Below are 27,115 nucleotides of genomic sequence, written 5' to 3'. Positions count from 1 at the left end.
TTTTAAGTGAACTAATATTTTCAAATTTCAATTTTAGGTTTTTTCTTTTTTTTCTTATAATTTACCCATGTACCATCTATTTTAAGTTTTAAAGATATAGATAGATACACTCTACACACAGAAAAGCTGTTTGGGGTTCTTAATAATTTTTTTTTTTTTAAGGTTCAGAGTCTTGCTCTGTTGCCCAGGCTGGAGTACAGTGGTGTGAACACAGCTTGCTGCAGCCTTGACCTCCTGGGCTCAAGCAATCCTCCTGCCTCAGCCTCCTAAGTAGCTGGGACCACAGGCGCATGCCACCACATCTGGTTAAGTTTTATTTTTTTGTAAAGACAGGGTCTCGTCGTGTTTCCCAGGCTGTAGTTGTACTCTTGAGCTGAGGTGATCCTCTGGACTCAGCCTCTCTAAGTGCTAGGATTATAGACATGAGCCACTGCATGCAGCCTCAGTAATTTTTAAGAGTATAAAAGGGTCCTGAGATCAAACAGTGTGAGAACCACTGATCTGGATGAGAAGCAGGCAACTGATCAGATGAGTATAATACATTTTGGTACATTCTGGGGTAGAAGTAAAGTCTGGGTGCAGTGGAAACACAGGAGAGGCACTACCAAGACTAAGGGGGAGTCATGGAAAGAGATAGCCGAGTTGAACTTTGAAGCATTGGTAGGAGTTATCCAGACAGAGAAAAAGGGCCCTGAGGAGCCTTAGAAGGAAGAGGGTTATGGGCTCAGAGCTGCCGTTTAGAGATAAGTTACTCTGGTAGTTAGTTGTGTGGTAGACAAGAGGCTGTTCAAGCAAAACATTAGAACAGATAAAATATGTTTAAAAATATCCAGGGTGAGGGACTGAGTGCAGTGGCTCATGCGTATAGTCCCAGCACTTTGGGAGGCTGAGGTGGGAGGATCACTTGAGGTTAGGAGTTCAAAACCAGCCTGGTTAACATAGCAAGACTTGAAGCAACAACTTTAAAAAGTAGCTGGGTGTGGTGGCACGTGCCTGTAGTCCCAGCTACTCAGGAGGCTAAGGTGGGAGGATAGCTTGAGCCGCAGGAGTTGGAGGCCACAGTGAGCTGTAATTGTGCCATAGCACTCCAGCCTGGGCAACAGAGCAAGAACCTGTCTCATAACAACAACAACAAAACACCAGTAATATCCAAGTTGTATTGTTTCAAAACAGTCATGGTTATTCATCAACTATGGATACTTACTGAATACTTACAATGTACTATGAGACCCTTCCCTCAATGAGTTTACCATTTTAACTTTTGCTAAAATATGAGAGAAAGGAATGAGTATGTTTTATTTTTGAGGTGGGATAATAGGGGAAAACATTAGGTGTTTAAAATTGGAAAAGGAAATTACTGAATACAAATTTAGTCAGCTGAATTTCATTGAGGGATATTTGTGATTATTGTTGATTATTAGTTGGACAGCTTGATTCTTTGTCATAATGATTGGAGTTTAGTAATAAGAAAATGTTGTAAGTTTCAGTGAGCCAACATCATGCCAGAGCACTCCAGCCTGAACAATGGAACCAGACCTTGTTTTTTTAAAAAATAACTATATTGAGCTAGGTTGCTTTAAATCCACTAGTACTTTATTATGCCAGACTAGAAAGTCTTATCAGTAAAATTTACGGGTTTTTTATTTTTTATTTTTCACTACATATTTTTTAGAGTTTCTATTGTGTGACCTGAAATTTTTTATTCTAAAAAGGAGACACTGTGTACGTACATGTAGTTCGTTTGGTTATTTTTATCTGTGATTACTGGGTTCATTCTTAAATGTCTTGTTTGTTTTTTACAAGTCACTTAAAAGTTTAAAGGACAACATCATGGAAATATAACCTGTCTTTCAAAATTATAATTGCATGCTAGAATATTAAGTAAATGTGAACCCTCTGTTTCCACTTCTTGAGAAAATAGACTAAAAACTAAAGTAAAATATTTGCGGAACTTTATGATTTCAAAGAAATAAGAGGAATAAAACAGAGCCTAATCTCCCGTGCCTTTTCTTTTCAGAGGAAATATACATTCATTTTCTTACAGAAAAATGGATATTTTTATTGGATTAAAATCCTGCACTGGGTTACACAAGAAAAAAACAAAAAAAGAAAAATCCCACACTAGGTTATGTGAATTCTTCTACTTCTTTGTTTTGTAGTTATCTGTTGATGAGTCTGGTTTTGCCACCACACAGAGGTTAGGACTACACTGTCTTCTTCATCATTGATTCACTTTGGCTAACAGAAATGTTAACTGAATGAAACAGTAAAGGGTTGTAAGAAAAACACTATCTTTTCCTCCCTTCCTGTGTATAGGAGTTGGAGGAGCTTTAGAAAATGATGATCCTTCCAAAATGGTTATGGTATTGGCTGCTACTAATTTCCCGTGGGACATTGATGAAGCTTTGCGAAGAAGGTTAGAAAAAAGGATCTATATACCTCTCCCAACAGGTATGATGCCTTCTCTCTTTTGAGCTTTCTGTTACTTTCTGTTACCTTTCCCATGTAGCTGAATCTTTATTCCATTGCCATTCTGCTTAAAGAAGCAGAATAACATCACAAAACTAATTTGTAGTAGATGTGAACACGGGCCACAGTACTCTATTGAAATTTCTTACGTTTCAGAGAAATTCTTAAATTTGGAACAATATTCATGTTAATAAATATGGTAGCACTTTTAAGTTTTCACTTTTAAACTTGAAGGTTTTTAAAAATCTTTTTCAAAACATGCTGTTTTGGAGTGAGTGTGTGTGTGTGTGTGTATTTTTATTTTTTTATTTGTGAGACAGAGTCTTACTCTGTTGCCCAAGCTGGAGTGCAGTGGCGTGATCTGAGGTCACTGCAACCTCCACCTCCTAAGTTCAAGTGATTCTTGTGCCTTAGCCTTCCGAATAGCTGGGATTACAGGTGTGTGCCACCACACCCAGCTAATTTTTGTGTTTTTAGTAGAGACAGGGTTTTGCCATGTTTTCTAGGCTAGTCTCGAACTCCTGGCCTCAAGTGATTTCCTGTCTCGGCCTCACAAAGTGCTGGGATTACAGGTGTGAACTGCCACGCCTGGCCTGGAAAATATAATTTCATCCTGTTAATGAATGCTGAAATTTCCGTACATGAATTTTTTCTTTTTATTTTGAGGTAAAATGTGCATAGAATGAAATGTACTTAAGTATATAATTTGAAAGAGTACGAATCAGTACTCCTGTTTAATCAATACCCTAATCAAGATGTAGGCATTTCTATCATCCTATAAAGTTCCTGTGAGCTCCTACCAGCTAACCCTCCAATAGGCATTCACTGTACGTGATTTTTATCACCATAGATTAGTTCTTTCTCTTGTTAAACTTCATATAAATGGAATCGTAACAGCATGTACTCACTGTGTCTGGCTCCTTTCACTTGAGGTTCATCCATGTGATCACATGTATCAGCAGTTTATTCCTGGTTTGATTATACCACAATTTCTTTATTCTCCTTTTGATTGGTATTTAAGTTATTTCTAGTTTTTTGGCTATTATGAATAAAGCTGTAAACTTTCTTGTACATATATTTTTTATGGATGAATGTTTTCAATTCTTTTGGATAATATAAGAAAAGAAAGGATGGGTCATAGGGTAGGCATATGTTTAGCTTTTATAGGAAATACCCAAATTATTTTTCAGAATGGTTGTACCATTTTGTATTCCATCATCAATAAATGGTAATTCAAATACTTCCGTATCCTTGCCGACATGTGGTGTTGTCAGTATTTTAATTTCAGTCATTCTAGTAAGTATGAAATGCTATCTCATGATTTTAATTGGTATTTCTCTGATGACTTACGTAGAGTACCTTTTTATGTGCTTTTCATGGTCATGGTATACTTTTTGTGTAGTGTCATTTCTTTTTCCCAGTTTTTAATTGGATTATTTGTTGCTTTATTAATGCTTTTTATGTTATTAGATCTGTGCATTGTGAATATTTTCTTCCAGTTTGTGGTTTGCTTTTGATTTTCTTTATGGTATCTCTTAATAAGTAGACATTTTACATTTTGATGAAGTCCTGTTGACAGTTTTTTTAAATGAATAGTACTTTTAGTGTCTTAAGAAATCTTACCTATCCCAAAGCTGCAAAGTTTTTCTCCTGTTTTCTTTTGGAAACTGTATTTATGTCTGTGATTCCTCTTGAATGAATGTGTGTGTGTGCGTGTGTGTGTGTGCAGATGAGTAATTTTTTTCATATATACAGTTGTAGCATCACTTACTGAAAGTTTTATTTTTTCATTGAATTACTTCGCCACCTTCATTGAAAATTATTTTGTTGTGTATGTGTGGGTCTGCTTCTGAATACTATTCTGTTCCATCGTTTTTTAAATCCACACACATGGTTACCTAAGTTACTTGTTATTTTCTTGAGCAAGCTTTAGTAACTTGTGTCTTTCAAAGAATTTGTCTATTTTTTATAAGTTGTCAGATTGTTTTGGATTTGACCTAATGTGAATGTGGAAGCTGATTAAATAGTTATGAGAGATGGTGGATTTCATGTCTGGTTCTGGAACTTGAAGTCAATAAGGAGGGCACTTAGGAAGAGATGATGAATGTGAAGTGGTAGAAGTAAGGACAAACTCTATCTGTGGAGGTAGAATCCATGAGGATACATTGAAATCTGTGTTGAACTCTTTTTTTTCTGCTGAGACTCCTAACCTTGATGAATGGGCTTTCTGACAGAAGAAGCTAGCTAAATGTATACCTGGCTCAAGAGTCAAGAAAGCTGAAGGGGCCGGATGCGGTGGCTCATGCTGTAATTCCAGCACTATGGGAAGCCGAGGTGGGCGGATCACGAGGTCAGGAGATCAAGACCATCTTGGCTAACACAGTGAAACCCCATCTCTACTAAAAATATAAAAAATTAGCCAGGCGTGTTAGTGGGCGCCTGTAGTCCCAGGTACTCGGGAGGCTGAGGCAGAAGAATGGCATGAACCCGGGAGGCAGACCTTGCAGTGAGCTGAGATCGTGCCACTGCACTCCAGCCTGGGTGACAGAGCGAGACTCCATCTCAAAAAAAAAAAGCTGAAGGAAGAAATGTGGCAGAAACTACAAAGAGCTGAAGGTGCAAGTGCTGCCCCACACTAACAAGGAGAACGGAGACCCAAGAAATAAGTGACAGTATGTGCCAGCTTTCTGAGATGATTCATTTTTGCCTTTCACGTCTCAGACGTAACTCATGTGGTCCACAATAACCCAGAACTATGCAATAAAGAGAATTCTGGGAAATGAAATTCCAGCTTCACTTAAGTTGGCATAATACAAATCTACACACCTTATTTTCCTTTTTTTGGCCATAGGATCTGTAGTGATGGCTCATTTTTCATTCCTAATATTAGTAGTTTGTCTCTATTGTTCTTCATAATTTTTGGTTGAGATTTATCAATATTGTTAATCTTTTCAAAGAACCAAATTTTTGCTTTGTTAATTTTCTGTTTTCTATTTCAGTGATTTCTTCTCTCTTTAAAACAATTTTTTTTGCTTTATACTTTGAGTATAATTTTTTCTTTCTGAAGTTAGAAACTAAGATTATTGATTTTAGGGATAGCCCTCTCCCACTTTTTTTTTTAAGAGACAGAATCTTGCTCTGTTACCCAGGAGTGCAGTGGCATGATCGTAGCTCACTGCAGCCTCAAACTTTTGGGATCAACAGATCCTCCCACCTCAGCCTCTTGAGTAGGGACTGCAAACACATGCCACTGTGCCTGGCTCATTTTTTTTATTTTTATTTTTTGTAGAGACAGAGGCTTGCTGTGTTTCCCAGGCTGGTCTCAAACTCCTGGCCTCAAGCAATCCTCCCGATAGCACTGGGATTGCACATGTGAGCCACTGCACCTGGCCTTTTTTTCTTTTTTTAATGTGTACATTTTAAAGCTATAAATTTCTCATTAAGTACTGCTTTGCTTTTATCTCACAAATTTTGCTCTATCTTTTTTTTCTATTAAGTTAGAACTATTTTCCAATTTTCCTTTTTTCCCCCCTTTCTTTGGTCCTTGAGTTATTTAGCATTTAAATTGGTTTGGGAGCCAAATAACTGGGGTATTTTCTAGATATCTTTTTGTTGATTTTTAATTTAATTCCATTGCAGTCAGGAACATACTCTGAATGATGTCAATTTTTGAGCTGCTTGAGATTTGCCCTTCAGCCTGTAGTCTATCTTGGTGAATGCTCCAGATGCAATTGAATAGATTGTTTATTCTGAGCTTGTTATAACATTCTATAAATGTCAGCTAGATGAAGTTGGTGTGATAGTGTTATTCCAATAATAAGATCCTTGCTGACTTTTTAATCTAGTTTTCTATCAATTACTGAGAGTGGCTTATGGAAATCTTCATCTGTGACTGGGAACTTGTTCATTTCTCCCTTTAGTTCTTTTAGTTCTTTCAGTTTCTGTGTTATGTTTTGCTTCATGTGTTTTGATGTTCTGTTGTTAAGTAAATAAATTATCATTGTTATATCTTCTTGGTCCTATTACCACTATGAAATGCCTCTCTATCTCTGAGAATACACTTTGACTTGGTATCTGCGTTGACTGCTATTAATTTAGCCTGACTGTCTTTCTTTTCCTATTGTTGGTGTGCTAATATGCTTTTCATCTTTAATTTTTACCCAAACCTGTCTTTATATTTACAGTGAAGTTTTGTAGACAGCATATAGTTGAGCCTTGCTGTTTGTCCAGTCTGTCTCTCTTTGTTTGTTTGTTTGAGTTGGAGCCTCACTCCGTTGCCCAGGCGGGAGTGCAGTGGTGCGATCTCAGCTCACTGCAACCTCTGCCTCCCAGGTTCAAGCGATTCTCCTGCCTCAGCCTCCCAAGTAGCTGGGACTACAGGCATGTGCCACCATACCTAGCTAATTTTTTTGTATTTGTAGTAGAGACAGGGTTTTGCCATGTTGTCCAGGCTGGTCTTGAATTCCTGAGGTCAGGTGATTTGCCCACCTTGGCCTCCCAAAGTGCTGAGATTATGGGTGTGAGCCACTGCGCCTGGCTGTCTCTGCTTTTTAATAGAAGTATTTATTCCATTTGAATTTAATGTAATTAGTGATATAACTGTGTTTAAGTCTGCCCTCTTGCTGTTGTACTGTTTGTTTCTCTGTACTCCCCTTGCTAATTTCTTTTGGGCTAATTGACTGTTTTTACTAATCATTTTAATGCCATTAGTGGATTTTTAGCTGTACCTGACTATATTTATTTTAGTAGTTGCTCTAGCAATTACAGTATGCATAATTTTATATAGTTGTGTGTGCTTTTATCTTTTAAATTGTATGCCTAAATCAAAAGTGATTTATATACCACCACCGTTATAGTACTACAGGATTCTGTACCTATCTTATATTTACCTTTATTAGAGAACTTTATATTTTCATTTGCTTTTGTGTTGCAGTCTAGTATCCTTTTGTTTCAATTTGAAGGACTCCATTCAGCAATTTTTGCAAGGCAGGTCTATTCGTGATAAACTCCCTAAGTTTTTGTTGATCTAGAAAGGTCTCCTTCATTTATTTCACCTTCATTTTTGAAGAGCAGTTTTGCCAAAATAGTATTCCTGGTTGGCAGACTTTTTCTTTTAGTACTTTGAATATATAATGTCACTCCTTTCTGACTTGTGATGTTTCTGCTAAGAAATATGTTGATATTTTATGAGTGCTCCCTTATAAATGACAAATAACTTTTCTTTTGTTGCTTTCATGATTCTGTCTTTGAATTTTGACAATTTGATTATGTGTTTCTATGGTCTTCCTTAGGTCATCCTACTTGGAGTCCTTTTAAGCCTCATGAATTTGTTCATTTCTTTTCTTATACGGGCATACCTTGTTTTATTATGCTCCTCTTTATTGCACTTTGCAGATACTGTGTTTTTCACAAATGGAAGGTTTGTGACAACCGTGAATTAAGCAGGTCTGTGAGGGCCATTTTTTCAACAGCATGTGCTCACTTTGTGTCTCTGTCACATTTTGAAAATTCTCACAATATTTCAGACTTTTCATTATTATTTATCTGTTACAGTGATCTGTGATCAGTGATCTTTGATGTTAGTGTTGTAATTGTTTTGGGGTACCACAAACTATGCCCACATAAGATGGCAAACTTAATTGATAAATGTGTGTTTTATGACTCTACCTTTCCTCAGGCCTCCCCATACCCTCAGACACAACAATACTGGAATTAAGCCAGTTAAGAACTCTACAGTGGTCTCTAAGTGTTCAAGTGAAAAGGAAGATGCAACTCAAGGAAGAATTACGTCTTCCTTTCCATGTAAAGGAAGACATTATATGAAATCAGAAGCTAGACACGAATAAGCTTAGTGAGGAAAGCATGATGAAAGCTGAGATACACCAAAGCTAGACCTCTTATGCCAAACAGCCAAGTTATGAATGAAAAGGAAGAGTTCTTGAAGGAAATTAAAAGTGTTACTCCAGTAAACACATGAATGATAAGAAAGTGAAACAGCCTTATTGCTGATACGGATAGAGTGATCTGAATAGAAGATCAAACCAGCCACAACATTTCCTTAAGCCACAGCCTAATCCAGAGCAAGCCCCAACTCCAATTCTATAAAGGTTGAGAGAGGTGAGGAAGCTGCAAGAAAAAAAAAAAAGTTGGAATCTCAGAGGTTGTTTCATGAGGTTTAAAGAAAGAAGCCATCTCCATAACATAAAAGTTCAAGGTAAAGCAGCAAGTACTGACACAGAAGCTGTAGCAAGTTATCCAGAAGAACTAGCTAAGATTCCTTTTGAAATGCTACTGCTTACTGACAATGCACCTGGGATATATCTCTTTGATGGAGATATATAAGGAAATTCATGTTGTTTTCATGCCTGCTTACACAACATTCATTCTGCAGCCCATGGATCAAGGAGTCATTTTGACTTTCAAGTCCTACTTTTAAGGAATACATTTTGTAAAGTTATGGTTGCCATAGATGGTGATTTGTCTGATAAATCTGGGCAAAGTAAATTGAAAACCTTCTAGAAAAGAATCATCATTCTAGATGCCATTAAGAACATTTTTGATTCATGCGAGGATGTCAGAACATCAGTCTTAACAGGAGTTTGGAAGAAGTTAATTCCAACCCTCATGAATGACCTTGAGGGGTTCAAGACTTTGGGTGGAGGACGTCATCACAGATGTAATGGAAAAGCAAGATAACTAGCACTAGAAGTGGTACTTGTAGTTGGGACTGGATTGCTGCAATCTCATGATAAAACTTGAACAGACAAGGGGTTGCTTCTTACAGATGAGCAAAGAAAATATTTCTTGAGGTAGAATCTCCTGTGAAGATGCTGTGAACATTGTTGAAATAACAACAAATAATTTAGAATATTTTATAAACTTAGTTGATAAAACAGCAGCAGATTTGAAGAGAATCAACTCCAATTTCAAAATAAGTGCTGTTACGGGTAAAATGCTGTCAGGCAGCATTGCATGCTACAGAGAAATCTTCCATGCAGGGAAGAGACAACTGATACAGCAGAGTTGACTGTTTTCTTATTTAAGAAGTGGATACTGCCACCCCAACCTTCAGCAGCCACCACCCTGATTCATCAACATACATCGACATTGAGGCAAGACCATCCACGGGCCAAAATATTACAACTTGCTGAAGGCGGAGATGGTTGTTAGCATTTTTTTTTTTTAGCAATAAAGTATTTTTACATTAAGATATCCACTTTGTAGATGTAATGCTATTGTACACTTAATAGACTACAGTATAGTGTAAATATAGCTTTTCTATGCGTTGGGAAACCAAGAAATTCGTGTGACTCACTTTATTGTGGTGGTCTGCAACCAAACCTGCAATGTCTTCGCATTTAGGAAGTTTGTGGCTATTATTTCTTCAAATAAGCTCTTTGTTTCTCACTCAACTCCTTCTGGAGCTTCCATAGTATGTATATTGATCTATTTTATGGTATCTAAGTCCCATAGGCTTTCTTCACTTTTCTTCATTCTTTTTCTTTTTTTGTTTCTGACTTGATTATTTCAAATGACCTGTCTTTGGGTTCACTAAGTAATCTGCTTGATCTAGACTGCTGTTGATCCTCTTTAGTGAATGTTTCAGTTCAGTTACTGTATATTTTAGCTCCTTAATATTGTTTTGGTTCTTTATATAGCTTCTGTCTGTTAAATTCTTATTTTGCTCATGCATTGTTCTGTTGATTACATATAGTTGTTTTTCTGGGTTATCGTGTATAGTGCTGAGGTTCTTTAAGATGATTATATTGAATTTTTTGTCAGATAATTCTTAAATCTTTTTTTTTTAGGATTGATTCCTAGAAATTAATTTTTTCCCTTTATTGGTACATGTTTCTCTGTAACATGTGCCTTGGTTTTTTTTGTTGTGATTTGTGCATTTGAAAGAACAGCCAGCCCTTTCAATCTTTATGAACTCACTTTGTACAGAGGAAGACCTTCACCAATCATCCTGGCTGGAGATTCCGAGGATCTCTCAAACCTTTTGTGGGGCTATTGCCTCTCTGGGCTTGTGCATGTAATTTCCCAATTAGAGAGGTTTTCTGATTTCTTTTTCAGGAGCTTGTAGTCTCTCTTGCTTCTTCTGTTATCTATCTTTGGTATTGTAGCTTCTCTGGAACGCAACAAATCTCTTAACTCTCTTTTGTTCTTTGTGGCCCCTGGGTCTCCAAGGTCTCCCAGTTCCATCAGTCCTTCAAGTCAGGTGAAATAGAAATCAGTCCCTTGGGAAGTCCTCTGAAAAACTGAAACATTAGACATACATTCCACTCTTCTCTTTCCCTCCCAAGTAAGGAGCTACAAGCTGGTTGCTTTCTCCCAACCATATGGAGCTGTGTTGGCTTTTGTCTACTGTATTATAAGTTGCTAGCGCAGCAACAACTTGCTGAGTTCTCTCTTTGTGCCTGCTGCAAGTGTGGCAAGGCAGAAACCAGTCCCTTGGGCAGTCCACTGAAAAGCTGGAATGCTGGATGTACATTCCACTTTTCTCTTTTTCTCCTGAGGGAGAAGTTGTGAGGTAAACATTTCCTCTTGATTGCATAGAGCTGTGCTAGCTTGAGGAAGGAGTTGACTCAGTTAACATGAAATGGCTTTTCTTGGCCGGGCGCGGTGGCTCACGCCTGTAATCCTAGCACTTTAGGAGGCCGAGGCAGGCGGATCACCTGAGGTTGGGAGTTTGAGACCAGCCTGAGCAACATGGAGAAACCCCGTCTCTACTAAAAATACAAAATTAGCCGGGTGTGGTGGCACATGCCCGTAATCCCAGCTACTCGGGAGGCTGAGGCAGGAGAATCACTTGAACCCAGGAGGTGGAGGTTGCAGTGAGCCGAGATGGCACCATTGTACTCCAGCCTGGGCACCAAGAGTGAAACTCCATCTCAAAGAAAGCAAAAAAGAAAGAAAGAAAAGAAATGGCTTTTCTTACTCATTTCAGTGCAGTCCTAGGCTTTGAGCTTGCCTGTGGGGCTGTGAATTCCTAACTGGTGTCTGAAGTTCTTATAAAGGCTTTTTGAACTATATTGTTAAGTTATCATTTCTATGGGGGAGCTGCTATAGGAAGTCTGAGGCATCCTATTCTACTACCTTGCTGATGTCACTTTTGGCCTCCATTGTTTTTTTAATACAAGTCAGCTGCTATTCATATCATTGTTCCCTTGTGTGTGTTGTGTCTTTCTCCCTCTGGCCACTTTTTTTTTTTTAAATCAACTTTATTGAGGAATAATTTATATACAATAAATTTTATTCATTTAAAATTTAATGAGTTTGACAGTTAAACAGCTGTGAAACCATACCACAATCAATCTTTTATCCTCAAAAGATTCCTTGTGCCTCTTGTAATCCATCCTTCCCTCTTCCTTCTACACCTCCCCCTCAGGAAACCACTGGTCTAATTTTTGTCCATATAAAGTATTTTGAAGTTCGTATTAATAGAATCCTACAGTAGGTATCATTTTGTGACTAGCTTCTTTCACTCAGCATGGTGATTTTGAATTTCATCCATGTTTGTTGTTTTTATTGGTGAGTAGTGTTTGTTCCATTTACATGGACATACCACAGATTGTTTATCCATTCTCTTATTGATGAATATTTGCATTGTTTCTAATTTGGGGCTATTGTGAATAAAGTTGCTATGAATATTCATGTTCAAGTCTATGTAGACATAGACTTTTTGTCTTCGATAAATACCCATACGTGAAATGACGGGGGTATGTGGTATGGTATATGTCTACTGTAGAAAATAAGTTGGCAATTTCTTGAGTGATTGTCTTCTGTGGTTTTTTTTTTTTTTTTAAAGATATTCTATTTATCTTTGTGTTTCAGCGGGTTGACTGTGATGTGTTCCTTTTGTCTTGCATGTATGTTGGACTTCTTGATACTGTCTCACAGGTCATTAAAACTCTGTTAAATGCTTTTTCCCAAAATGTTTTCTTTATATTTTTAAGGTTGGATAATTTCTAAATCGATCTTCATGTTTACTGACCTGCTTTTGTCATCCCTAGTCCGCTTTTAAACCTGTCTAGTGAATTTTTTAATTTAGATACTGTATTTTCCAAATCTAGCATTTCCATTTGTTTACTTTTTTTGTGTGTGTGTGTGAGATGGAGTTTTGCTCTTGTCAGTCAGGCTGGAGTGCAGTGGCGCCATCTTGGCTCACTGCAACCTCAGCCTCCCGGGTTCAAGCGATTCTTCTGCCTCAGCCTCCTGAGTAGCTGGGATTACCGGCATGTGCCACCATGCTCAGCTATTTTTTGTATTTTTAGTAGGGACAGGGTTTCTCCATGTTTGTCAGGCTGGTCTTGAACTCCTGACCTCAGGTGATCCGCCTGCCTTGGCCTCCCAAAGTGCTGGGATTACAGGCATGAGCCACCTCACCTGGCCTCCATTTGGTTACTTTTTATAGTTTTTATTACTTTGCTGGGATTCCTCATTTGCTTATTTTTGTCTCTTTTTAAAAATTCTTTGGCATTCTTCCCTTCAAAAAGTGGAGCTTAGTTCCCCTCCATCTGAATGTGGATTAGACTTAGTGATTTTCATCTAAGAAATAGGATATGGCAGAAGTGATGCTAAATGATTTCTGAGGCTAGATCATGAAAAGGATAGTTTCTGCCTGACTCTCCCTCACTTGGATCACATGGGATCATTTGCTCTTGAGGAGGCCACCTGTCATGCCTGGAACCATGTGGAGAAGCCCAAATGGGGAAGAACTGAAGTTTTCCACCAGCAATCAGCACCATCGTGCCAGCCATGTGAGAGCTACCTTTGGATGACTATAGTTCTGGTCCATGTATTGACTGTGACTTCCTGAGAGACCTTGTGTTAGTCAGGGTCCTACAGAGAGACAGAACCAACAGGACGTGCATATATAGAGAGGTTTATTTTAGGCAGTTGACTCACACGATTATGGGGGCTGGTAAGTCCAAAATGTGTGCCCCAAGCTGGCAGCTTAGAGACCCAGGAAGAGCTGATACTGCAGTTCAGGTCCAAAGGCTATCAGGCTGGAGACCCAGGGAGAGCAGTGTTGGAGTTGAAATCTGAAGGCCATTTGCTGAATTTCCTCTTCCGGGGTGGGGGCGGGTCGCCGTTCAGCGTTGTGTTTTATTCAGACCTTCTGTTGGTTAGATGAGGCCCACCCACGTTAGGAAGGGCAGTCTGCTTTACTCCAAGTCCACTAATTTAAATGTTAATCTCATTGAAAAACATGTTCACAGACACATTCAGAATAATTTTTCTTTTTCTTTTTTCTTCTGAGATGGAGTTTCACTCCAGTTGCCTGGACTGGAGAGCAATGGTGCAATCTCACCTCACTGCAACCTCTGCCTCCTGGGTTCAAGGGATTCTCCTGCCTCAGGCTCCCAAGTAGCTGGGATTACAGGTGTGTTCCACCACACCTGGCTAATTTTGTACTTTTAATAGAGACAAGGTTTCACCATGTTGGTCAGGCTGGTCTTGAACTGCTGACCTCAAGTGATCCACCCACCTCCACCTCTCAAAGTGCTGGGATTACAAACATGAGCCACTGTGCCAGTCCCAGAATAATTTTTCATCCACTCTTTGGGCACCATTGCCCAGCCAAGTTGACATATAAATTTAAGCATCACAGACCCCAAGCTAGAACTTTCTAGCTACACCACTCTTAAATTCTTGACACACAGAAACTTTGAGGATAATAGTTATGTAAAGTCTCTAAGTTTTAGTAAAATTTTTTATTCAGAAATGGGATAATCTACCACTTTATAGTTTTTGTCAGCTAATTTTAGCGTTTGATTCATTTGTTTCTATTAGCTACTTTTTAATTCTCTTGAGTGTGGGCCATATTTTTCTGCTTTTTCACATATCCAATAATTTTATTGTATGTGCTACATTGTAGGGATTACAGATTATGTATTTTCCTTTAAATGGTGTTCTGGCAGGCATTCAGATTACTGGCAGAACTAAGAAAAATCAGTATTCAGTTCTTTACTGCCTGTTGGCCAATACATGCAAACAGTTTTCTTTATATTCTGTCTCATTTTATAGTTGTTTACCATAGAAGGGCAAGTTTGGTAACAGTTATTTCATCATGGCTAAAAGTGGAAACCTCACCTATGAATTTTGAAAATTTTTGTAACATATTCCTTGGTCACTTTTTTGACTAGACCCCAAGGCTATACAATGTAATTACTTGATAGATTTTTAGCTCACAGATTCCATCTTATATTATCTTTTCTGGCTGTTACTCTGTATTCTAATAATTTAATAATGTCATTACTTAAAGAGAAAACTTTTCTTTTTCTTAAAATAGTACTTAATTTGGCTGGATGTAGTCACTCACGCCTGTAATCTCTGCACTCTGGGAGGCCAAGGTGGGCGGATCACCTGAGGTCAGGAGTTCAAGACCAGCCTGACCGATATGATAAAACCCTGTCTCTACTAAACATCAAAAAGTTAGCCAGATGTGGTAGCAAGTGCCTGTAATTCCAGCTACTCAGGAGGCTGAGGCAGGAGAGTCACTTGAACCCTGGAGGTGGAGGTTGCAGTGAGCTGAGATCGTGCCACAGCACTCCAGCCTAGGTGACAGAGCGAGACTCCATCTCAAAACAAAACAAAACAAAACAAAATCAAAAAAACTTAATTTACTGATTAAGCTCGTAAAATAATAAGCTTATTTAAGGCAACAGCAGAAGCGATTAGATTTAGAACCTATAAGCCATGCTGGAATATTGCACCTCTGAGAATTAACTCCTTAATACCTGGCTTTCTAATACATCAGTCATATACAAGTTGAAATTCGAGTGTTTTGTTTATTTGTGATTTTAAAAATTTCTTCCCATTCTTTTTCTCTTCATCCATGTTTTCGTTTGTTTATTTGAGATGGAGTCTCACTCTGTTGCCCAGGTTGGGGTGCGGTGACCTAATTTTGGCTCACTGCAGTCTCCACCTCCCACATTCAAGCAATTCTCCTGCCTCAGCCTCCCAGGATTACAGGTGCACGCCGCCACGCCCGGCTAACTTTGGTATTTTTAGTAGAGACAGGATTTCACAGTGTTGGCCAGGCTGGTCTCCAACTCCTGACCTCAAGTGATCCACCTGCCTCCACCTCCCAGAGTGTTGGGATTACAAGCATGAGCCACTGTGCCCAGCCCATGTTTTGTTTTCTAAACAAAATACGTGTATGATATCTAATGTATTTGAAAGTTTAGTTTTACTACCATATTACAGTGATTATAAATAAAAATTGATACCAGTGGAGGGAATAAAATTTTTGCTGCTTGAACTGTCACATTATTTAAACTTTTGTTTTTTGAACTTTAATTCTTTACTATAATATAGGGAGAAAAAATATAATTAGAAAATAGTTGATGACAGCAAGTTTCTGAACTGCTAAGGAAAGCTTAGGTATTAGGGGAGAGACGTACTTTGTATTGGTATAAAGGCAGGAACTCAGTTTCCTTTGGAATTATACAAGAAGAAAATAAATACGGCTGAGAGGCTTCCTTCTAACCTTGTTTTTCTGTATGAAGTTTGTGACAGTTAATGACTTTGGGGTGCTTCTCTTTGTTTATTGTGGCTCTGAAAGTGCGTACCTTATGATCATGAAACCTGGGAATGCGTTTTCCCCAAGGGGCTCCTAAACCAATAATTAGAACTCCACTCTTTCTCTCATCTGTATTAATTCATCAACAAGTGTTCATTTAGCTCTTTGCTATCTGAAAGACATTTGTTAGGAAATGTGGGTATATAAATAATGTGCATTCCTTGTTGTTAGAGAACTGCCTTGGAAACCAGACATGTACTTACCCTAACTGCAGTAAAACAGTGGAATGCATGAGCCGAGAGCTCTGCACAGTACTTTTGGAACGGAGATGGAGGAATCCTAAATTCTGACTGGTGTACTTAGGGGAGACTTCATGGAGGAAGTTGCATTTTAACTGAATTTTCATAGAGAAAAGTAGAATTGAAGCCATGGGTGCTTGAAAATGAATAGATAGATAGGTGTTGGCTGGAGCCACCTGATAGGATAAAAAGGCCTGGAAGAGATTGAACAATAAATAAAATTTAAGAAGAGGAGAGATCTGAAAAGAATGATTTTGGAAATTCAGGGTAAAATTAGTGAAAATAAAAGTAAAATGTATTAAAATTTTAAAAATTGGACAATTTATGAATAAAACCAACTGTGAATAAGAATTTTTATTTGAAAAAGGCAAGGATTATAAGAATCAGGATAGATGAAATCAAAACCATCTGATGTAATTAGATGTAATGCCTCTTTATATAATTTCCATAAAGAAATATCCATATTTCTTTAAGAATTAGAAATTGGTGGCAAGAAAAGCCAATATATCACTTATTCTTGTGGTTTAACAAACCACTTCAGAATTTAAAGAGACAAAATAATCGTATTATTCTCACATCGGATGGGGCACAGTTGGGATGGTTGGTGTCTGTTCATGATGCTTGGTCATGGTTGGGGGCGACTCCACAGCTGGGACCTGGGATCCTCTGGAATGTCTTCATTCACATGCCTCGATCTCTGCTGGGACTGTTTTTCTGGAGCACCTCCATGTTCCCTGTGGCCTTGAGATACTTGGATCTCACAGATGGTAGCTCAGGGCTCTAGAGGTGATTGTTCCACTGGATCAGGTGGAAATGTCATCGAATTTTATGAATTAGCCTTGGAGGTTATGTAATGTCCCTTCTGCTCATACTTGTGACATTCTCAGGCCCACACCGATTCGAGGGGAGGGAAATTAGACTGCCTCTGGTTTGGGGAGTGGCATTCTCAGGCCCACACCGATTCGAGGGGAGGGAAATTAGACTGCCTCTGGTTTGGGGAGTGGCAGGGTCCCATCGTAGAAATGGGTGTGGGATGAGAGAGAACTGTTACTGCTGTCTTGGTAAATACGATCTGCTGTAGTCAACGGAAGGCAAAATAATAGACACAAGTGAGTTCTAATGTCCTTACCTTAAGGCTCTTTTCATTTTAAGCATCTAAATTATGGCAGCAACTACCTGGTAAGCCCAACGTACTCCTTTCTCAACTTTCCTTCATTTAGTTCTTTTTGCTTTTAGGCTGACCTGAACACCAAGGCATTAATAGTCCTTTCAACTAGGAGTGACTCTGACTTCCTATTACATCAGGGTCAGAGTCCTTTTTTTTTTTTTTTTTTTTTTTTAATATGTTCCTTTTACTGCAAGGTCACATCTTATGTATCCTATCTGTGTCTGTTTGCATCTTTCAGTATTGTATTGTATTTTTCTATGTTTCCGCCATTCTGCTGCACGCATCCTTCTTCCTACTTCTGCGTCGTTATCTGTGGTACTCCCATTTCCCAGGTTCTCTCTTCCCTTCTCTTTAAATTTTACTGATTTTTCAAAGCTGACGTTACAGCATGTGGACATCATGCAGTCTGCTCGCCCTGGCCTGTCTCGTGTCCCCAGGTGTTTCATCTGGGTTGGTGATTTCCCAGATGTCCCTCAGGAAAAGGACACTTCTGTCTCCCCAGAGTCCTATTTGTTGATTGACTGGTGGTGGGGGCTGTGAACATTTATTGAGTACTTACCGGCCAGGCTTTGCATGTATCAACTCACCTAACCCTCATGACAGCTTTGTAAGGTAGATTCTGTTCTTATTTACTTAGGAAACTGAGGACCCAGAGGCTAAGTGAGAGCGGGCATGTGAGTCCAGAGCCCAGACAGGCAGGCCCAGAATGTAGTTGTTATCTCCTACACTGGACTGCCTGGTGTATTCAAGAAAAGTTGTATAAGGAGTGTATGATACTTCTAACAACATTTATTTAGATTTAGAATGTGTATTAACTTTGTGATACAGGATCGGCAGTTCGTTACAGTATGATTAACAACACATTAATCCCTTGTTAAATCTTTTCATAAGCTTATTGAATATCAATTCAGTTTTATAGAGCCGGTAAATCTTAAGAATATTCTAAAATATTACTGACATAACCAGTTTTCAGTTACTTGTCCCCCCCGCCAATCGTAGTTACTAGAGAAATGGAGCATGCTTCCTGCTAAGCTTCAATACCACCAGGTCCTCATTTATGAACAGGTTTATGTATGTTCATTTTAAGTTGGCTGTCTGGAACTTTGTTTCAGTGGGAGAATATATTAAACTTGGTGTTAAGGATCTTAGGACAGGCACAGTGAAATGTTTGATTTATATATGCAGTGGTATTCGAATATTGGGCCTGTAAGAATGAAAAGGGGTATTTGTTCATTGGCATTCGCTGGCTCTATGTGGAACATTGTGTAAAGATGCTCACATGTTAACATCAGTTCTTACCTGGACATCAGGCGCACATCAGCCTTCTGTAGTAGTAGACACAGGAGCTTCCTCCCCTCACCCCTTTCTGTCCCTACCCCTCTTGCCACCAGCCTGACTGGAGGACTTCTTTGGCTCTGAACCACATGTTGAGCAGGTGTACTCCCTGTGAGCCTGTTGGCTGGGATCAAGGACAGGGGCTCCTGGGATTAGGGAATTGTGGAGGTAGAGGTTTTCCAGTCCCGCCCTTTCTGTTTTCTGGTAATCCCAAATCACACCTGCTTGCTGCTTTTGGCACTGCTTTGCTTGGTCTTACTGTGTGTTTGTGGTGTGTGAAACATAATACAGAAACAGTTCCTAAAATGTTTAGTGTATCAGGTAGCTGGTAAAGCAGACAGCCCTGTTACCCACTCCAGAAGTGGAGCCTCGCTGGAACTCAGGAGCTCCCAGCATGCTCCGTCCCAGCATGGCTCCTTCCTGCCCTCTGCTGGAGGTCACCACCTTTCCCTTACAGTGATTTCCTTTTATGGAGAGAATGTCTTGCTTTTCCGTATAATTTTATCACCTAACAGTATATCCCCAAACAAAGTTTTACCTCCTTTTAAACTTTACATAAATGAAATCACACTGATTGTGTTCATTTGTATCTTGCCTCTTTTGTTCAATGTATTTTAAGATTCATTCATGTTACCACATATAGATGCCACCTCATTCATTTTTGTTGCTGTGTGATTGGTATTCTATCATATTCGTTTGCTAGGGCTGCCGTAACAAATGCCAAAGATTGGGTGGCTTAAACAACAGAAGTTAATTTTCTCACAGTACTGGAAGCTAGAAGCATAAGACGAAGCTGTAGGCAGGGTGGTTGCACTCTGGGGTCTCTCTCCTTGGTCTGTAGGTGGCCGTCTTGTCCCGTAGTCTTCATGTGGTCTTCCTCTTAGGGGTGTTTGTATCCTAATAGCTTCTTCTTGTAAGGACACCAGTCATGTTGGGTTAGAGCCCACCCATATGACCTCATTTTACCTTAATTACCTCTCCTGTCTCTAAATACAGTCACATTCTGAAGTACTGGGGGTTAGGAGTTGCCTAAAAATTTTGAGGGACATGGTTTGACCCATACCATCTATTATATGATTATATCAAAATGTATCCATCATATTATTTGGTGGACATTTTAGTTATTTCTTGCTTTAGGCTATTATGAGCAGTACTGTTGTGAACATTTTCATACATGTATGGTGGTAAGCATGCCAGAATGGAGCATTCCGTCCTAGGAGTGAATTGCCATGTAGTGCTGCACGGCTGCAGTATTAGATGAATTCGGTGTGTCTTCCAAAGTGCTTGTGTTGCAGGATCCTTGGTGGCGCCTTTGCTGGAGTTTTGCTTGAGCCCAGCGTTCCGCCCACTTGCCCTGGCAGGCTGTGCTTGGCTAGAGCTACCGGCCCTGATCCCACGCCGGCCAGGGGCAAGCCAGGCACAGAGCGGTGAGGGGTACGTGAACACGCAAGCACTGGGGTCTGCCCACTGTGCGTAGCCAGGCACTCTGGCTCTTGGGTAGTCTTTTTCTTGCTGATTTTTAGGAATTCCTGAGATATTCTTGATACAAGTCTTTGGTTGCTTATGTATGTTACAGATATCTTCTCAAACTCTGTAACATCTGTTTTCACTGTGTTGACAGGATCTTTTTGATGAATAGAAGTTCCTCATTTTAATGTGGTCAGTTTATCAGTCTTTTCCTAGTTGATTTTTTGAAATATGTCTTGAGAATGCTTCCCTGAGGTCATTCAGATATTCTTCTATGTTATCTTATAAAATACTTACAACTTTGCGTTTAGATGTAATATATCTGGCACTGATTTTTGGGTACAGTGTGATATAGGACCCGATTTCATTTTTTTCCGCTGTGGATAGTCAGCTGTTCTTGCATCATTAATTGAAAAGACACTCCTTCCCCTCGCGGCCTGAACCGCTTTGTCATAAATTAAGTGTCTATAGTTCTGCTTCGGTCTGCTGCTGGGCACCCCGTTCTGTACTGTTGATCTATCTGTCTCTTTCCACAAGAGCGTCACTCTGCTTTGAGTCCTATACCTTTGTAGTAAGTCTTGAAATCTGATAGAGCAATTCTTTCCACTTTGCTGTTGCTCTTCCAGAGCATCTTGGCTGTTCTTGGTTCTTTCCATTTCTGTGGACATGTTGGTATCTGCCCATTAGTTTCTACAGAGAGACCTTTTAGGAGGATCTTTATTGGAATGTGTTGGCTGTATAAGATCATTTGGGGGAGAATTGTCAATTTCATGAAAGACAAAACAAAATGAACCAAAAAGTAAACACTGGGAAACTGTTTTAGATGAAAGAAGATGAATGAGACATGGTAACTGAATGCAATGTGTTATGGTTTGTAAAAGTTATAAAGGCTTGGGACAAATGGGGAGACTTTGCTTTGAATTGTGTATTAGACACTAATGTTCCAGTATTAAATCTCCTGATAAGGGTGAGAAATGTTATGTCTACCTTTTTTCTTAGGAGATACATGTTGGGGAATTTAAGGTGAAGTGTTGTGATGCCTACAGCTAGCGCTCAATTCAAGAAGTTGAGGGAGGAGAGTTGAGGAGGCAGCTAGAGTGATAATGGCAAAATGTTAGCAATTGGTGAATCTCAGTGAAAGGCAAATGGGTATTCATTGATTTTCTTTTTCTGTAGATTTAGCATTTTTCAAAATAAAAGTAGAAGAGAATTAAATTTCATTTTGTATCTCAGGAAATAGTAGAGTGCCAGATAAACTAGTAATGCATTATCTTAGTGTGCTGTGCTAAGCAGATTTGCCACTAAAAGCACTACTGAAATGGCAAGCGTGATTGGTTATTTTAAAAATTCTGAGTATGTTTGAACTTATTCAGTTCACATTTAAATCATACTGGAACAGCACATGTCTGTGGGCTGGCTCTCCAAGTAAAAAATACATTAATGAGCTTTTTGTGCCAATTACTGATTTTTAGGAAATGTTCTTTAAACTACTGATAAGAGTTCTGGAGATCCATGTCATACTAACAGGTGAACGAAGTAATTCATAGGAGTTACACTTGATGCAGTCTAATTTTCTAACACCAGGCTAAGTTTTTTTTTTTTTTTTTGAGAAGCGTTTCCGGTGCCTGAAAACTGATATTTATATTTTTCATGAAGGATCTCAGATTCTTTGTTCTCATAGTAGATATCTTCACAGTCTATAAAGAAAACCCAGGTGGTTTTTGTTTTTGTTTTTGATTTTTGTTTTTTGTTTTTTTCAATTTTTAGTTACTGCTACAGAGGCACATAGGAATTTAAATGATTCCATGAGTCATACAGTGAATTGGTAATAATACTAATGGACACACAGTTATTGACTCTTCTTTGCATTGGCCTCATTTTTCCCCCTGAATGTTAATATGTCATTTCTCAGCAAAATTATTTGTAAAGTAAAACATCTAACAACACCACCAAAATCTTGTAACAGCAAAAGGAAGAGCCGAGCTTCTGAAGATCAACCTTCGTGAGGTCGAATTAGATCCTGATATTCAACTGGAAGATATAGCCGAGAAGATTGAGGGCTATTCTGGTGCTGACATCACTAATGTTTGCAGGTATTTTTTTAATGATCTGTGATGTTAGACATTAGTTATAGACTTGGCAGGAGGACTAGTCTTAAAGTCAGTGTAGTTAACCCAGTGTAGTTAGACATGAAAGCAGCTACCCGTTTCTTTGAAATAGTTTCCCATTTGTCCTTTTTTTTTTTCCATATAACTTTATTCTTCATTGTGAGTTGAAAATTATATAGCATTGGTCACTGATGTTTTTGATCTTTGGATTTTTAAGAAATTGTTGTGTTGGTGGCTCGCGCCTGTAAGCCCAGAACTTTGGGAGACTGAGGCAGGCAGATCACGAGGTCAGGAGGTCGAGACTATCCTGGCTAACACAGTGAAATCCCGTCTCTACTAAAAATACAAGATATTAGCTGGGCGTGGTGGCGGGCGCCTGTAGTCCCAGCTACTCGGGAGGCTGAGGCAGGAGAATGGCGTGAACCCGGGAGGCGGAGCTTGTAGTGAGCTGCGATGGTGCCACTGCACTCCAGCCTGGGAGACAGCGAGACTCCGTCGCAAAAAAAAAACAAAAACTGTTGTGTCTAACTTGATGATAACGACTTTGACAACCTAAGATTAGTTTAGCTTTGTGTTGGAGCCTTTCTACATCAACATAAAGTAATATTATTTAGTTTTGGTTGGCATTATTTAAACACATGCCGATAAGCAAAAATGATCAGTGTAAGCTGGGGAAGATACACATTTAAAATTTTTTCAGTTTAGCGACATCATAATTTTTAGACACCTCCTGTCACTCTGTGCAGTTATTTTTTTCCTTATTTTTCTAACTGTACTTAAATTGACTTTAGTAGCCTTTCTTTAAAGCCGTAGCATCTGTTTTTCTCACCTTTTCTGCTCGCATTTTTCCCATGTGCATCCAAGTTTAGTGGCATACAATAAGGTCACAATAGTTTCTACTGCTACTATAGTGAAATATTTAAGAACTTGACATTTTTGTTGGCTTGGCCTTCCTAATAGCTTTTTTGTGTTTATGAATTATCCTTTTCTTCCATACCTTCATATTTATTTATAGTTGGTCAAAAAGAGCTGCACATGGGATCAAGAGAAGCCAGAGTTTATGCCTTTAGTTGCCTGCAAATACTCCATGTAGGGAATTCCATGTCCACTGTATGTGGATATTCATGTTTCAGAGAGAGTGATTTGTGGCTTTATTCCTCTATTTAGGCTGTAGACAAACTGGTCTGTGATTTGAATTATCTTAACATTTCCAAGTGTACAATTCAGTATTTCAAAATTCGACTTTGGTTTCTTAAACTTCTTGGCTGTCTTTGAGGAGCAAGTGGGAAAATATAATTCAGTACTGTTTGAGCTCAACTTAGACTTTTAGGGTTCATTAACTGTACATTTCATGTTTCTGGTTATTTGCATCCTGTTTTAACTTCTGCCGAACCCCCAGGATGTTTCTTAAGTGGAAAATTCTAAGAAGCCTCATAGAAAACATATAATCTTTTGATTGTTTTTTCATAACTTTGTTACAATTGAAAGTGTTTAAAACATGTGCAAAAATTACTGTTGACTGATTGTGGTGTATTTTTAGGGATGCCTCTTTAATGGCAATGAGACGGCGTATCAATGGCTTAGGTCCAGAAGAGATCCGTGCACTTTCTAAAGAGGAACTTCAGATGCCTGTTACCAAAGGAGACTTTGAATTGGCCCTAAAGAAAATTGCTAAGTCTGTCTCTGCTGCAGACTTGGAGAAGTATGAAAAATGGATGGTTGAATTTGGATCTGCTTGAATTTCTGTCAACTCTTTAATTTCTGGTATTTTTGTTTATAAAATATGAAGAAATTCCTGCAATTTTTAAAAAACAGATTTGGAATTTTTTTCAGTGGAGTGATTTTCGCTTAAAGGAAAAAAAAACATCTAAAACTGTGAAGAATACTAAATGTAGTTGAGAAATAATTCAGGGCGAGAGTTTGCTAGTCTCCCTTCCCTGGCTTTGTACTGGTATTCCACGTATTCCTGCATTAATATTGCACACCCAAACCAGTCTATCAGGGAGGCTGAAGAGAGGGAGCAGTGTGCTATTTTAGAAACTTGTTTACAGAAGATTTAGAAATACCCCTATTTCTCATTTGCAGTTGTTTTTCTTTGTTTGTGTTTTTGTTTTTTTCCACTTCTTTGCTCTGTCAACATGAGGGACCTATCTATACAGGTTGACTTTTAACATCAAAATTGGATTTGTGTCACACTCTGTATTTATTGTTAAGAGAAGAATGACAGTATATTTTGGAGGAAATAATTTACTGATTAAACCTTTAGAATTTATGACTTACTGTTAGGAGTCTGTCATATGGTTAGAATTTTTACTTCCCCTCCCGCTGCCATTTATTCTACTAGCTACTTAATAACGTCTTGAGCTTTATTGAGGAATATTCTCACGCTCTATAGTATTTGAATCATTTTGCCAGGTCATTTCTCTGTCTTTAGTATTTTTTTGCTGGTGCTTCTTATACTTAATATGGAAAGGTGGGAAGAATATTGCATTAGATGTAATTCTTCATTCTAGACTTCCAAGTTTGTTTTCACTTTTCTTGTGTGTGTGAAGGAGTCTCACTCTGTCACCCGGGCTGTGTAGTGCAGTGGCATGATCTTGGCTCACTGCAACCTCCGCCTCCTAGATTCAAGCAATTCTCCTGTCTCAGCCTCCCAAGTTGCTGGGATTATAGGTGCGCACCAGCATGCCTGGCTGTGTTTTCACTTTTCTTTCAATACGTTCAAACAGATGTATAGCCATTATTTTTCTCAGCTCCAACATTGTTTGATTTTTGTTGAATTTGATTTTAGTATTTGAGATAAATACTTTCGCGTTCTAAACAAGTCCATTCTCTGTAGCTAACACAAAACAAATGAAATCTTTATAGTATTCCAGACAGCTAGTTTAACAAAACAGCATTGTACATAATGAATGATGTTCATTTGAAAATTCTAAAATTTGTCCTTGTCTAGGTTGAGAACTTTTACACACAGTAAGATAAGGATAGAAATCTGACATGCTCACTCAATACAGCAGGAATTACACCTTAGAAAGAAGCCAGAAAAAGTGAATGGCATATATCCAATCACAAGTAAATGATCCTGGCATTAGTTTTTATGATTACATGTGTCTTATTAGGCAATTTATGCTTTAATGGTCAAGCTTTTAAAACTTTGTATTTGATAACATCCTGAATTATCAGTTTTGAATAGCACCTACTGGTTTAAAACTAAAAATAATACAGCTTTTTGGACACTTAATCAAGATACTAAGAAGGTTTTTTTTTTAAAAAAAGAGATTGATTATTTTTCCCTGCTAAAAACTATAAATGCCTTATGTTCTTTTCAGATATCTTAAGTCTGACTCTAAACTCCAGTATTCATCTGATGCTGTAAATTGCCCTTCTTTCTGAGACACAGATTATAAGATGCCAGATCATAAGACATCATGATTTTATTGTAATTGAATTCTTCCTAAAAACTGAGAGAAGTTTCCTTTTATTAACTTTTAAAATAAAGAAATAAGTAGTTTCATTGAGATTATTTTGCAAATGATTGCCATTCAGAAATGTACTTTTTTTCCCCTGAAGTTGTAGGAGCCATCACTAAAACATTAGTCTTGTGATTATTAAAACTTGTTTGTATTGGGCTGGTGCAAAAGTAATTGTGGTTTTTCCATTACTTTCAATGGCAAAAACCGCAATTACTTTTGCACCAGCCTAACAATAGTTGATTAGTGAGACCTTTTCTGGGTTTCGTATTAATTATCTTGGTGTGCATTTAATTATTTTTCTGAATTCATGGATAATGACATAGTAATTGTGTTTCTTTTAATACCAGTTATTCAGTATTTGGCAACTCAGACTTCCTAGGAGCTTATCTTTACCATGTTAAGTGAGTCAGCTGTGCTTTGTGTTTCCCTTGTTTCTCATTTTGCCCTATCAGTGGATGGTAAATGCTTTGTATGCCTCAAATCCCTTAAAGGATCTTAAAGACATCCCTCAGGTGTTCTATTTAACTTTTATTTTATTTTATTTTAATTATTTTATTCTATTTTATTTTTTTATTTTATTTTTATTTTATTTTATTTTGAGACGGAGTCTTGCTCTGTCCCCCAGGCTGGAGTGCAGTGACGTGATCTTGGCTCACTGCAACCTCTGCCTCCCAGGTTCAATCCATTCTCCTGCCTCGGCCTCCTGAGTAGCTGGGATTACAGGTGCCACCACGCCTGGCTAATTTTTTTGTACTTTTAGTAGAGACAGAGTTTCACCATGTTGGCCAGGCTAGTCTCGCACTCCTGACCTCAGGTGATCCACCCACATCGGCCTCCCAAAGTGCTGGGATTACAGGCGTGAGCCACTGCTCCTGGCCCCAACTTTTAATGTACAACACACACACACACACACACACACACACACACACACAGTCTTTATTTCAGAAGACAGTGTGTTGCCTTACCCAGAATGAGTTTTAGGATTACGGGCGTGAGACAGACATACATACACACACACACATACAGAGTCTTTATTGCAGAAGACAGTGTGTTGCCTTATAGGCATGAGACACACACACACACACACACTCACACACACACACACAGAGTCTTTATTGCAGAAGACAGTGCATTGCCTTACCCAGAATGAGTGCTTGGATTACAGGTGTGAGCCACTCTGCCCAGCCCTTTTAATGTACATCACACACACACACACACACACACACAGACTGTCTTTATTGCAGAAGACAGTGTGTTGCCTTACC

At 38.6% G+C, this 27,115-nt stretch overlaps 1 protein-coding gene across 2 annotated transcripts in view; it reads left to right on the top strand.

The window, feature by feature from the left end:
• Positions 1–24,649, top strand: part of KATNAL1 (katanin catalytic subunit A1 like 1) — a 93,932-nt gene extending 69,283 nt beyond the window's left edge. For both annotated transcript variants that reach the window (XM_025364164.1, XM_025364165.1), the window contains exons 9-11: positions 2,317–2,451; positions 22,236–22,362; positions 23,918–24,649. In XM_025364164.1, the coding sequence (XP_025219949.1) occupies positions 2,317–2,451; positions 22,236–22,362; positions 23,918–24,116 (461 nt within the window). In that variant the 3' untranslated portion in view covers positions 24,117–24,649. The remainder of the gene's footprint in view (positions 1–2,316; positions 2,452–22,235; positions 22,363–23,917) is intronic.
• The last annotated feature ends 2,466 nt before the right edge of the window (positions 24,650–27,115 follow it).

The sequence above is a fragment of the Theropithecus gelada genome, chromosome 17 (genome assembly GCF_003255815.1).
Source record: "Theropithecus gelada isolate Dixy chromosome 17, Tgel_1.0, whole genome shotgun sequence".
NCBI lineage: Eukaryota > Metazoa > Chordata > Mammalia > Primates > Cercopithecidae > Theropithecus > Theropithecus gelada.
The sequence above is the reverse complement of the archived record's forward strand: the minus strand, read 5'-3'. Positions and strand labels throughout refer to the sequence as shown.